Source organism: Glandiceps talaboti, chromosome 3 (genome assembly GCF_964340395.1).
Source record: "Glandiceps talaboti chromosome 3, keGlaTala1.1, whole genome shotgun sequence".
Taxonomy (NCBI): domain Eukaryota; kingdom Metazoa; phylum Hemichordata; class Enteropneusta; family Spengelidae; genus Glandiceps; species Glandiceps talaboti.
In genome coordinates, this window is record NC_135551.1 from 20,897,227 (window position 1) to 20,912,890 (window position 15,664).

Below are 15,664 nucleotides of genomic sequence, written 5' to 3' on the forward strand. Positions count from 1 at the left end.
TTAACAAAGGAGAGATTTTGTAAGATAGTCAAGTGTCTTATCATGTCTGGTGTCTCTGAATGTCTCAGTAATCAACATATCTGATCCGACAAGGCTTTGGCAACACATACTTTGATCTCATGTCGACGTCCCCGTATGTTTTTTTTTTACAAAGTATGCTAAGCATATATCAGTAGAAATACAATATTTTATCATAACCAACATACAATTGAATCTCCTTTAATATATATATTATGTAATACAAACATCAAGCTCCATCACTTTATCACTTTGTTTACGCTTTAGCTGTGTGATAGTGCACTCTGTAATGTATTATAACTTAGAGCAGTATCGGCGTCGTTTATGGCACGCCTGCAATTCTATCCTCGTCTCTATGTCTGTTCTTATTATGATATCTACCTCTCTTTCTTTGTCAACGTTTTTGTCTGTCATTCTCCCCACCCAAACCCCGTCTCACCCTACCTCAATATACCATTCTTGCCTCTCTCTCTCTCTCTCTCTCTCTCTCTCTCTCTCTCTCTCTCTCTCTCTCTCTCTCTCTCTCTCTCTCTCTCTCTCTCTCTCTCTCTCTCTCTCTCTCTCTCTCTCTCTCTCTCTCTCCCCCTCTCTCTTCGTTTCCTGACTTCTTTACTGGTAAGTACAGTAAAGTGACAAATAAAAGACTGGATGGATCTCCTTTATACATCTATTAAACAATACATCAACACCACTCATACTCAGTCTGTTGACCGCTGACCTCTTTCAATATGTGGGTTAACTGTTAACATAACAAAACTGATTGTATGTGTTTAGGATCTATAGTAATCACCTAGAAGTGTTATCGTCTGAACTTAGCAGTACCAACGCTTCGTAAACAAACACCTGCTCATTACAATACTGGTAGCTAGCTTCACACTCGTCCCTCTAGCTTATTGTACAGTAGTCTTGCTGCTAGACGTTTGGGCTTTCTTTCGATGCTATAACTATAAGCGAACGAAGTTCGCATGTGAGGGCCTGCCCGAACGGATGTTCCATCCTCGATTGCGTTGTTCGGCGGTGTGTCGTATTTTATCGGAAGAACATCCGAGGGCTAGCTGATAGACTAATTGTACAGTAGAACTGGAAAGGTGGACTTTAGGGAGCCTTCAGTATTTACAAGGGGGTGAATACAGAAATTGGATAAAATAAACAGGTAGAGGTGTCGTAAATTTCACATGCATACAAACGTATGAATGGTTTTTGCTATGCAAAGTTCCTTTGGTACCTGCGATTGATACGTAAAAGTGTGTATACCTCTGTCTGTCTCTATGTCTGTCTCTGCCTCTGTACTGTCTCTGTCTCTCTCTCAGTCTCATATCAGATTCCGTCTGTGACTAAGAACACGGTGAAGTTTTAGCGGCAATGTTGGATATACGAATGAATTACACATAGAAGGGACACAGCTGTGTGCAGCAGATATATATCATACATAATCCTTACCAGACAGTAATTATATAAAAAGACATAATCCGACATTGTCTGCATCTGTTATGTTTGACACCGTTGGCGTCCGTAGAATCACGAGAATGCAAAGTACGGGACTGACGGCGAGAGATAGATTCTTTTGTGTATGTTACATATACATTATTTATATCATAATATCGCATGAGAGACGTCTGCCTTTTTTTTAAAAAATGGCCACGAAGTATTATATCAAAGAAGGGAACATTGTTATGCATTCAAATCTCCATGTACATGTATTATTAGAACGTTCATGTGCATATTGTTAAATCTGGCATTCTAGTTTGTGCCGGTGGACTCATTTCCAGTGAAAGTGTACAGAAGCAGACGACATTTAGTGCAATAAGATATTGAGACATAAATAAAGTTCCTTCCAAGGTCACGAACCGAAGACGCATTAGCTGCGGAACTAGTATTAAGTTAAGCATTAGATGCATACGCTAGGAATGTTTACAGCCGCATTGAACAAGTAATATAAAAATGAGTAGTCAAAAAACAACGTGAACTATTTGGGGTCTTTTCTAAAAGTTCATCTGCGTGTAGAAAGTTGAGTGATTGTTCTGTCTCAGCTTATTCTACAAGGTGGTTTGCGTCGATGCTTTGTATTGATATTGCTGAGGTATATCGCTCAACCCTAAGGCATCGAGTGCACCGGCGGCTTCATTTAACAAGATATAGTATAACACGAATATGCTATGTCACTTTTATTGTAAATTTATGTCTTACCTACAAAGGCGGGAGTTCATTAATAATATCTGGATTAAATTGAGCTGATAAATAAGCCATTGAAATCGAGATTATATATGTGATTTAATCCGCGAATTATCTGCGGTCTGATGCAGTACTCGTGGTCACTGATTACGTCGAGATTCTTCCCCGCAGCTCAGGTTTTCATCATCAGCATATAATAATAACGTTTTTATGTAGCCAAAGGCTGTAGTTTGGAACAGCAAATAGAATTAACATATTCATGTGTTCCTCAGAAAATAACAGCCTTGCAATATATTGTGTATACTGCGGGTAGTTTTTGAGCGAAGACTCCGATATCATAAATACATTCTAAGTCATTTATAAAACATTGTTATATAAGTACAAACCTATACTGTGCTCTAACAACTATTGTGTTGACTAACTTGTTACCCAACAGTCTAAAGGGAGACACGAAGTAAATGAAATAAAGAGAAGACGAGGCCTACACAAACAAGTCTTCGTAGAGACACGGGCTCCCTCACATATTTCACTTTTTTGTTACGAATGGAGACATGATTTGAAAGAAATTGGTGGTAACAAATAAATACTTCAAAGTGTCTGATAATGCAGGAAATTACTGAATTTCGATAATTGAACCTGACAAGGCCAAAGGTCAATGTCTAAAGAGAAAGTTTGACACTTAAATATAGTCTCTAGCTAATATGTATTAACGGTTTTGAGTTATGTGGTAAATCATGATTGTTCACTAGAAATATGGCTGCCATTGAATATAAAAATTATGATGACTTGTGTATCTGTTTATCTGGTTCTGCATTATCTATAGACATGATGTAAAAGACATTAGCCACATATAACTGCTACAATGGGTTGGCAATAAGTAAGTAATAGCTTAATTTTGATGGTCTATCCTATAGGTGGAGGTAAAGGTCAACGGTCACTCATACAAGAAAGCTTGCATGTGATTACATGGGATTAGACACTTGAATAGAGTCTATGTATTGAAGTTTTTGGGTTATGCAGAAATGACAAATGTTGTGGTTTTGTACTAAAAATATGGCTGCCATTCAGTAAAAATAATGTTTGTGTATACTTTTTTCCAACAGTTTACTTGATTTAAAAGAACTACAGTATATCTACAATGTATCTGTGATAGGCAGGAATTGGCTTGATTTTGATACTTAGTCCTGAGGGTCAAGGTCAAAGGTCAATATCTGAAATGAAAGCCTGCATCTGATAATATCCGGGATAGACACACTTTAAATGGAGCCTTTATGTATTACCACAGGGATAAGCGAGCGTGTAACTGATTGTTCGCTCGATCGCTTTATTGATTGATTGATTAATTGATTGATCGATTGAATGATTGATTTTTGCGATGATATAAAACTTGTTTTCTTCTTTTCCTGGCTACTGTTCTCTCTTTCATCTGTATATACAGAGAGAAAATTAGCTAGGAAAGGAAGAAATAAGTTTTTTTTCACCACAAAAATTAATATTTCATTCAATCAACCATTCAACCAAATAATCAATCAATCAATTAATAGATCGATCAATCAATAAGTTAATTTCAAGGTCGCTTTTCCCTGTGGTATTAGTTATTTTAGTTATGCAGCAAATATTGATTTTTAAATACAAATATGGTCGTCATTTGCATATATCGCAAAACAAAGGGAGTGCACATGTACCATATGATATGTTACCTTTGTGCCAGGTGTGAATGGAATAGAATATTGTGAAATGATGTATTATAGATAAACGCGTGACGCACGCACGCACGCACAAACGTACGAACGGACGGATTGAGCCCATTGTAATAGCACCCCCTGTGGGGAGGTATAACAATACCGGGCCACATCAACCTTCACCCTCTATAGTTTACATGAAAAATGTCAATCAAAATCACACTTTACAACATCATAACAGGTAAACGTCACGTACGATTTTACCGCGTAAATCCTGTGACAAAAATGTGTTTTTCGAAAACAATTCCCAATACTTGAACCGGTATGTTAGAAATAACCATTCTATATACACTAAAGAGAACATTTTTGTTTACGTCGACCAAAAAAAAAAAAATTTCTTGACAAGTAGCAAACTTAGGAAGAAAAATAGCATTCAATGTAAGACATATAGCACAAAACATATACGATATTGATTTGCTTTATGAACTCCTACCATAATCAGTACAGCACAAACTGTGATATTCATGCTTCATCGCTATGTCAATACTTGCACGACCCGGCATACTTGTTTCTGTTTGGGGAGGAACATGGGATGTGGGGGGGGGGGGGTCTACCGGGGAGGCCCGGTAGTTCTCTGATCACATCATGTAAATATTTACTTGTCTGACATGAGCGAGGTTTGAACAATGGCATGCTGCAGACAAGGAACCTGTCGACCCTGTGACAGCTTTTTAATGAATTGCAGAAAAATAAGCCCTGTATCATGTGTATCAACATAGTCTCCATACCGATAACGACCTATGGTCACATGACACTCGACCTGTGATTTGCTCATTTAGTCAAGGACACGAACTAAACAAGGGCAATGACATATGTTGTTCTTTTTCTTCACCATTTACCAACAGTCTTAGATAATCCGAGTCGATGCCGCAGCCTAATAGCCGACCACTACTCATCCTATGACTCACGTACTCGTTGTTGTCCTATATATTACAAAGATATTATTCCCCAATATATTTCTCCGTTCAGCCAAGGACAACACGGGTGACCGGATGGGGGTGTCACTACTATAGACGCTAGACTAGAAACGACGAGTCCGCTAAGCAAGTAGTGACAAACCCTTAGGGCCACGCGAGTATTTTCCTGCTGAATGTAGTAAAATATTGGACAATAATATATATTATATAAGAGTGAATCCCCCGATTATCAAAATCTGTATGCTTGGGATAGCGGATAGCCACCATATTAAATCAATCATTGACCAAGCCAGGGACTTACTAGTAGTTGTCGCATAGATAGGAACTGGCAATCAGTGAACGTCTACCATTTAACGTGAATCAACCAAGATAGATATGGAAAACCTTTGGAATTTCAAAAAACATCTATAATCTTCCTATATATAAAATTTATCCGTCTCAATTATCATCTAGGCTTAGTAATATGATTTGTGAATCTCAATAAGATATACTATGAAAAGAAATAGAAATATTATACCATATTTTTTCACGTGGAATCTGATAGTTCAGAACACTTTAGTGGTCTGAGCTGGTAATGAAACGGTTGATACAATGAATTTTTGTTTTGATTTTTTATTTCGTTTCAAAGGTGTTTTACATGTCAATTTGAGTTCGAACGTGTTTTCATACTTTTGCACGATATGCATTAACAGCTGTTTTACAAATATTGAGTAAAATCCAATTTAGATATCCACACGACTTTTTTCCGTCGTTATGGTAATATTCAACATCCACATATGATCTTCATAACCAAAGCAAATATCTACACGCTGCGTTTCATTTAGTTTTACATCATAAACTTGGCGTTTGACCCAGCTTGGTTTACAATAATACGTAGATACTTTGAATTAGTGCTTATTTGTTGTTGTGTCATGTGAATTTATGTATAATTTTAAACTAAAAAATATATACCACCTTATCTAAATAGTATGTTGAACCATGGCCCACAGTCAACACATGTACAGTATTAAATCTACCGTATGGATACACGATCCTTTGGCGAAGGAAGATGTTAGCTTCTTTGTGTAGTCTGATTAGTTGACACGGCTGTCATATTTCGTATCGTGAAATTTGATATGTTTTGACATTTTTATAAAAACGAGGCATATATGGTTACTAATGACAAATTATGGAGTGTAAGTATAACATTCGATCACACGGTACTCGTAGAAATAATAGCCTAGACGCTATTCGTGGTTTAGAAGACAATCGAATATATATATATATATATATATATATATATATATATATATATATATATATATATATATATATATATATATATATCTTAATGCAATATATAATAGCAAATTTCTTCTGTGTGAAAATCGCTAAAGACATCTTTCACGTCATGCCGCGTGTGAGAGTAGCCAGCTAACGCTTACGCCAAGTGGATTCAAATGTGATATATTCTATCCTGTACGTTACGGTGTAAACAGTCTTTTGCTGTTTATACTTGTTACTGTGGTGCTGTAAGGCAGCAGCTTGTGACATTTGGTGACCTGACAATCAGTGCTCTTCTGTCATGTGACCTTTCTCGCTGATGTCTGTCAATTTTGTCGGACACACTGCAGTGCTGAGAGCACATTGTGACAATCACTGAAAATCCTGATTCGAGATCGCTCATACCCCACCCCACCCCATCCGCACCCCCTCATGTGAAGCTTATTATCATTAATGACAACAGCATTAGCTACATGTCCACCGTTGCCAGGACGATCCGATTAAAGCTAGTTGAATATTAATATCCCATACTTTATTTTGCGCGGGAATTAAACTATGATCTATATAGCAGGATACACGTGGGCATGGATTGTAAACCAAATAATATCCATTAAATTTAGTAATATGAAACTTGTTATTACCAGAAAGAAGGACATATATGAGACACCCCCTTGTCGCCCGAAAAAAATGGGGCGTAGATAGTACGATATTCCCCTATCAACAAATACCTGTAAGGTTATCTTAATGACGTATTTGGATCCAGGTGAGTGGTTAGTCACGATAGTTTAGTTCATTAACCCCATCGTAAACCTTGTCACATCAACCTATAATGCAGACACTGTGAAATACAGAACTCAAACACGACACTGACAGAGAACATTTCAAAGACCGGGGTTGAATATACGATTACATAAACACCACCAAAAGTATGTCTTGTAAAATTGGTGTTGCTCATGTCGCTTTACACGCTTCTTAACATTTTTTTTGCCGACATGAAAATTACAATTCGTTCATGTTGAAGAAGATCTCCTCGCTCGGTATATAAAAAATCTGTCACAAAACAAGATACGCGGAAACGGGGTGAGGAAACCCCGTCCCGATGGTAATATGATTACAAAATGAAAACAATGTCTCGTAATATCATATGGCGAGAATGTATTATTTTACTTACCATGGTGGCTGCAAAACACGGCTTTACGTTGATAGAAGGCCTCGCCACTACCCCGTTCCTACCACTGGACCTATTTGACGAAAGAACACCGAGGCGTTTAATGCCAGCGACGGTCGGTTGCACAGTTGTTTATATATAACCAACCGAGCAAGCTCAAAACATATTACTTTGAACTTTGCTCAAACAGATTTGTTCATCGCTCTGAACGTTTGTACAAGCGGTAACACAAAGCGGTAGATACCACTTCTTGCTGGTGGGCGATGATGAGTGTGATTCAGTGGTGAACTGCAATATAGTGTGGGCGGCGCTGGTAAATTACGTGCATACCATACACGCTTGAACGTTTACTAAACATGGGCCTAGGCGTCATTTCTTTACATTTTAATTATGTTGAAGTAAGCAGACGATGGATGAGCCAACAAATAGTCAATCTCATTGGAGATATAAGTGACACCCCGTTACTTGAAAGTCGCACCTTCCGGTCTTAGAGTTCATACCAAATAGTATCAGTTGACTTGTTATACGATTTCTAGAGGCGAAAAAAACTGAGTAAAGCCCATGTGCATTAAAATACTATCACTATATTTGATTATATATTGATGTCATTTTTCTATCGTTACACCTCATTTCTTACAATCTTCAGTGAACACCGTTATATGCAGCGCAGCAGCCAGGAGGGGTTTTACTATTCCATTAGGCCATATGAAAAATTATATATGTTAGACGTTTTCAATTTTCTTTTTTTTAATCTAATCAATAGTCATAATACTGCTGCGTATTCGATCAGTCGTCAATGTCCTGGTGTTTTGGTTGATGTAACGACGACGACGACGATGATGATGATGATGATGATGATGATGGTGGTGGTGGTGGTGGTGATGATGATGATGATGATGATGATGATGATGATGATGATGATGATGATGATGATGATGATAATGATGGTGGTAGTGTTGTTGTTGTTGTTGTTGTTGTTGTTGTTGCTGGTGGTGGTGGTGGTGGTGGTGGTTGTAGTGGTTGTAGTGATGATGATGATGGTGACGATGACGACAATGATAATGAGGCTCTTTATGTTATCGCGAATGTTGTGAAAGTATTGATCGGATAAGTTTCAGTTTTGGTTGAATTTAATTCAGTCTTTCTGATCTCTCCTCAATGACCTTCCCACTATCCGTCTACAGCACAATATAATTCTCTCATACTAGTCTTTACTGACTGTGCATCACACGCACATATTTTCAAATATTACTACAGTCTATACGAGTAACATGAAACTTCAAGAAATGATTAAATTTCAATCTTCTTGTTGGGTTAGTCTCTCTGACCTGATGTTGTGTTTTGCATGTATTAGACACCAGTTAAACATGTCATCAGATCTAAAGTAACTCTAGCCGCAACAACTACGGTCTCTCCATTAGATGTTTGTTTAAAAAAATCACCCGAAACTTTCATTCTCGCAGCTAGAGCACATACTTCTGCTAACGCATCGAGCACGTTTTTTGACGATGCCGTAAAAGAGGCCGGCAACAAAAGGAGTAAGCCAGCAGACGATGTAAACAGTATTAATACACATCATGTCAAAATTGGCAACTACTATAGCTTTGATTTATCAGATATGAAACATTATTAGTCTTTGCAGAGACACATTTTTTTTTTTAAATTGCCGGTTTACAAATTGACCCAAATCGACAAGAAATGTTTGACGTGCATGTCAGGAAACCTTATAGATTTCATCTCACAAATTGTCGGTTCTTGTTTCTTCGTTTTTTTTCTTGATTTGGTCTGACATACTAGGCTTTATTCGATATACACTACGTTTTTTCATTGAGAGTAACTTTTGCAGAATACTGAGTTTATTCAAATTCTTCGATCGCATGATTCCAAAGTGTGAATTTATTGATTGGTCACGAACTTGTCCATCCAGAGCATCGAGCCCAACTACGAGCACGAACGGTGTCTGTACAGTAGTCGGTAAGATGCCTCGTACATGAGTCGTTCCACCCTAATCGACATAATATTGTTGAGAGAGAGAGAGAGAGAGAGAGAGAGAGAGAGACAGAGAGACAGAGACAGACAGACAGACAGACAGACAGACAGAGACAGTGAGACAGACAGAGAGAGAGAGAGAGAGAGAGCATGTGCGTTACTTGTGCTACAACATCGGATGTACAAACATTTTGAGAGTATCGTTTTCTTGACAAAATATGGGTTTGCTATATTTGCTATGTAACACATCTTAATTGTAAAATCTAAAACAAGATTACTAGTTACACGTCTGTTGTGTCACTTTGCAAATGCTGGTGTTAGTGATGACAGTCTGTGCAGCATTTATTGTCCGCGATCTATTTATATGAGTTATAAAACCTTATTCTTCAAACGGAAGAAGAGTGATAGTAATAATGTTTGGTATTTTGCATAGTGCTTTCCCAATCTGTGTTCAAAGCGTTGTGCAATTATAAGGATATTTAGCATATTGCCCATGGTTCATCCATAAGTCAAAGTCTCCTGAATTGTTTGTCAAATATTTTGTCAAATTTTGAGTCAATTCGATGTCTACTCACTAACAGTGTTCAACAAGGTGTTTGTGAATGCTCCGAGGTTCTTTTCACGGCTACTGAACTATTGATAGTGAACACTCAGGAAGATATTTCTGTCGCTGATAATACCTGGTTTTGAATCGCCTTGACATCGTCGACATTATCGTTGAAGGCTAGTATTAATGTAAAGGTCAGTTCGAGTTACGTAGCAACTTATGAGATGTGCCTACGACTACGTATACGTTGCCAGGACTGTGAAACTCTCTCGCCACGGGTAACAGTATGTCAAGGAGATTTGCATCTTTGTCTAAAATATAATAAAAAGCGGTTTGGTTATACTACTACTACTACTACTACTACTACTACTACTACTACTACTACCAACAACTGTCTTAGTGGCCATTCAACCAATGGATATGCCAACCACAAAAGATAACTTTGTTAATTGTGAACTGGCGTGCTTCATATTATTATTGAATAAACTGAGCTCGGGCATGACGCATGCTGCAATGGAGAAAGTCACTAAATCAGATGAAGCTAAAAGTGCCTTTTTTTAAGATTGCTTTTGACCGTGGCCCACCACGTGTATCGCCAACCTGCCAGTATCAACTCAGAAGAGGTTTGTTGCTCAGCAACTCCATCGTCTTCCCCCATATTGACTATGTTGGCTATGTGGGACTTCTTAAGAAGATGGTTAGAGATATGCGTCAGACACTGAAACAGAAAAGTGCCAAACTTGAAGCAAATGAAGCTGCTATGGAAACAAGTCATGGTCGTTCTGGAATGGGATACATGTAAAAGATTCCATCGCGATCGGGAAGTAGTTCAAACAAGCTTCAAGGGAGAATACCTTAGCTCTTCCAAACGATTTTGACCGTGAAAAACGTAGCGATAACAACACGTCGAAGTCAACGGACAACGACACATGGTCAGTTGCGGTCAAGAAGAATAGGCACAAATCACAAGTAATAATACAATCAGATCGTGCCCGAAAACCTAGGTAAATCGTTCAAGGTTAGGGAAACTCTACTCACCATTTCACGGTGGCTGAAAAACAACCTAATAAGCTGAGAAGTGTTTTTATCAGTCGACTTATGCCAGATACTTCAGTTGATCAAATTAAGAGCTTTATTAATGAGGTGTGTGGTCCTGGTACATTTCGGGATAGGTACACACTAAAAACACTCTTTGATACATACTCATCTTTGATGTGGATGAAAACCACATTAACAACATTCTCCGTCTAAAAATATGGCCAGAAGGGTTACTTGTAAAGCCGTACTAGCTTTCGAAATCTGAGCTAATGGCTAAAAGGAGGATGACACCTGTTGCTACTAGTACTATTAAATAATTATGAACTGTATTAATATTGCAAGCTACAATGTAAGGGGCCTAAAATCCTCTGTGTGTGATGTAAAGGATTTGCGTGGATACTGTGACATTTTATTTATTCTAGAGCACTGGCTAAAACTAAAGCATAGACCCTACGTGTAGGGTCTATGCTAAAAGACGGTTCTTACAACATTACACCAAATACCCCTACACGAAAGGACTATGATTACACCTCAGACCACCATATAGTGGTCTGAGATTACACAAAGAGTTTACCTCAGTGGGTGTTCTCACCGACATGCATGCCTTTTGGAGGTGTTAATATTCTTTGGCGTACAAATCTAAATGTGTTACACCTATTCTAATACAAGACGAAAGCCGTATCTGTCGGTGTAGGTAGGAAGCTGAATGGTAAGCCTGATTATAAATGTATATCTACCAACTGCAAACTCGGATAGTGATGAATACCAGCCTATACTGGGCTTATTGCAGAACCTTATCAGTGACCTAGACACACGTTGCTGCCTTATCACCGGAGATTTTAATGCAGATCCACGGAGGGCCAATACGAATATGGATTATTAGAGAACTTTATTAGGGACGATAATTTTTTTCTTGCAGACATTGATCGTCTTCCAACCAGCACTTAAACATATCTGAGTAACTCTTGTTTTATTAAGAGTTGGCTGATCATATTATCTGTACAACAGCTACTAACAAGATTATTGAATCCATTAATGTGAAGTATGACACTATTTCATCTGACCATTTTCCTGTTATAATTTCAATTCAGACAAATCTGCTACCAAAGCTGAGTTCGGTTCAACAAAATGCGATCTTTAAACATTGCTGGAATAAAGCCACAGTTCAACACCTATTAAATAACTATACATCGTTATTCGACAAACTTTTATCCAGGGTGAATATTACCAACAAAGCACTTACTCACTTACTTGTACTGACACAAACTGTTACATTCATAGTGAAAAAATTAACAGTTTCTATAATGACACTGCATCTGCATTAAAGATTGCCGCAGAGAAGACTGTTCCACCTTCCGCTAATTCCAACAAACACACCACCATACCGGGTTGGATTACACTAGTTAAGGATCACCATGAGAAGGCTCCCACAGACTTCCTGATCTGGAGAGAAAATGGGTCTCATAAATACGGCCCGTTCTTTGAATTGATGAGGAAATCTCTAGCGCAATTTAAAAGGCAGTTTGCTCACTGTAGACAGGCAGAAAATCAGCTAAACGCAAATGCTCTAGCACAAACTATAAGTCTAAATAATGACCCGAAGTCTTACTGGAAGCAGGCTTCTAAAAGTAAAAAATATAGCACCAGCGCCTTCATCTGTGGTTGGGTGCTCCGATGATTCAAATGTTGACAATATGTGGAGAGAACAATATGAGGCTATTTTGACTAAAACTGGCAAAGACTTTACACCTGTTATCCCAAACAATCAATTCTGCGATGACATGCGTGTGAGCCAAGATGAAATATGTGAAGACTTATTAAAACAGGTGCATCTTCTAGTATTGATGGGATTACGCCTAAACATCTTAAGAATGCCCCGTCTAGAGTTTCTTTGTTGTTATCCATGTGTTTCACTGCTATTTTAATACATGGTTTTGTACCTAAACAGTCAATGACAACTGTTTTGGTCCCAATGCCTAAAGACCTTGGTGTGCTTCAGGAGATTTTGAGTTACTATATAAGTGTCGCAACTTTAACGTTCGTAGATGCTTCGAAAGCGTGCATTTGACTTTGTCTGCCACGATACTAGTATTCTCTTTCCCAAGTTATTGGCGAGGGGTGTCAATAAGCCCTTTATAATTAAGGATTTGTCATACTTGTATCGCTTCCAAGAATTTGTTGTGATTTGATTATTTTTTCAACAGGTGCATATGGTCAACAAGTGCGAGTTGATACTTGTGGCCAATATGGCAATATGTGTACAATATTCTTCAATGAGAGAGAAAAAAACCGTGTGTATGTTAATTCAAGCAAATGCAAGGCCACTCCACTAGGTCTCTGTTTAATTAAATGGACGAAAATTTAGCTGGCTATGTTAGTATATACAAATTTCTTGGTCTTTTAATCACCTCAGATCTGAAAGACTATCTCGATCCTTTCCGTTAAATGTCACTTGTTTTCTGTGATGTGCCATTATGATATTGTTAGTATCTGTGGAGTAACTTTTTGGTTAATATTAAAACTGCTCGGGAATCTTATTCTCAGGATTTTTAATAACGTTATCTGGTGTTAATTATTCAAGTGTACAAAGTGATAGTTTAATGTTTGTCAGTTTGTCTATTCGTACTTTCGATAAAGGTTTGAGGAAAAAGACTCAGGTTTTTAGACAGACTGTATTTATCGTGTAGTCCCATCGTTTCAATTGTTGAGTCAAATATGATTTTGCCTCAGAGTGCATTGTGGAATGTTTGGTGTAAGAGGATTTTTTTAAGTTCCTCTATTGTATATATTATTCTTTTCCCTGCTTTTATTTAATTCTGTATATGGATATTTTTTTGGCTGAAATAAACTAATAATAATAATTACCCCTGGCACGGATCTATATACTTCCTCAACTCCCTGGGGAGCATACAGTCCATTGTAGCCTATATAAGAGCATCGGATTAAAACATTCACATTGCAATCTCTATCTTACCAATTATACAACTGGGTTGACTACGGCAGTACAGTCGTAGTTCAAATCTTACCCACGGACTTTAGCCATTCAGAAAAAAAAAACAGCGGAGACGGGACTCAATTCTGCAACTACAGATTCCAAACTGCCTACTCTATAACCCTGGTTACACACTTTGTGAAAGCATGGAGGATATCGTTCCGAGAGAGATACACCATGTACCTGTATATATATATAATATTATTACTTATATGATTGTGTCTAGGAAGACCTGATATATCATGTACTATCTCAGATCTCGATCTTACTCCTCATGGCATCTAATCCGAATTGATTTATCACCGACAACTTTACAATGTAATTGCATTGGAATATTTGCCTGTGAGTGGATAATAGATTTTAATAGTGTCTGTACTTCTTCGCTACTTTACTGGTTTATCTGTATGGTACATGTGTGTCTTCTACCGGATAATAATCATATTTTTTTCTTTTGAATCTGAGTCTGTATCAACAGCAATCCAATTTAGATGAAAGTGGCTGAGGAATTTCATCTGATTGTTGACAATCGATAGGATATTACTATAGCAACAAATTATAATTCTTAATCATTTAAAAAAAAAAGATAACAGTGAATTTGAAGGTGAGGCAATTTACAAGATAATGACACTGCCGACAACTTAATGACAGGGGAGAATGATTAAACATTAATGGACCATCGTGAAATGAGAAACAGTGTGAACACACGATGTCAGTTCACACGGGTGAAGCAACGAACCGTGACTACAGTACTAATCAAACACTTCATTGTGAACAAGTTGAAGGAGATAGGTCGGTATGGCATTGTATAGGCTATGCTGATAAAATGAAACTTTGTTCGATACTTGAGGGATTATGAGTAGTGCTAAACGGACATAATGGCGAAAATGGCATTTTTTTTTTAGAGAAATGCCGAAAACGCATTTATTTTGGTGATAGGCCATTATGACGTTGCAGTTTCCATGTTATCTTCATCTGGGACACATATCGCTGAGATCAGAGAAGAAGCAATAAACCATTGGTAAATCAGAAACCAAACTTTAAAGACATCAATTGTCTTAAAGTGAAAAAGCACAAGTAGCGAACGCGTTATATCCTTTTGGTATTAACCCCTTCAGTTGTCATCACGTCTAAAGCTGCTGGTACAAGTTTCCTCCAGGTGTGGCATAAACAGAACTTAGATTACAAGGAATGCGTAGTCAACTGTAGTCTATTATAGGTCAAATCGTAAACAAGTAAATTGACGATACGTACCACCGATTTGATACCATAGCGGTAGATATGAATGTAAGCTATTCACCGCCATATAGACATGGCTTTTGTGCAGTTTAGTAACTTATTATCATTGTCGTTATTTGCTTACGGCCACTGTGCGTAGAAACAGTGTATTAAAAGAGGAACCAAACTAACGAAAGCGTACCATCAAGGGATATATCCAATGTGGCATGGTTGGAAGATGACGTCACCGCCCTTCCTCGTATTAGTTGTAGCATTGCTGTACCAGTCACCAAATTGAGTCGCGCGCAGAGCCCCAAGAACATTTATGATAATAACAATGTAAATTATATACTCTTTTGGTGGTCTAAAGCTCAAAGCACTTCAACAACTTAACATTTCCTTGCTACGGACCTATAACTGCAATATGGTCTTTATAATTCCTGAACTCTCTGGTGAGCTGTAAAATGATAATAGTAAACTGTATCCCAGATTCTCCATTTATACAGGCGGAGGAGGGGGAGGGGGGGTGCAAGTTGATTGGGATTCATAGATTTTAACAATGAAATAAATTGTTGTAGCGAAGCTCGAATTGGTAACAAGTAA

The 15,664-nt window shown here is 37.8% G+C and overlaps 1 protein-coding gene across 3 annotated transcripts in view; it reads right to left on the bottom strand.

Annotated features, from left to right (window-relative positions):
• The window catches only part of LOC144453981 (uncharacterized), a 93,148-nt gene that overhangs the window by 47,836 nt on the left and 29,648 nt on the right, over nt 1–15,664 (bottom strand). For 2 of the 3 annotated variants that reach the window (XM_078145358.1, XM_078145361.1), the window contains exon 2: nt 7,284–7,353. In XM_078145358.1, the coding sequence (XP_078001484.1) occupies nt 7,284–7,353 (70 nt within the window). Of the gene's footprint in view, nt 1–7,283; nt 7,539–15,664 lie in introns of those variants that run through there. The other variant, XM_078145360.1, reaches the window with a different exon arrangement.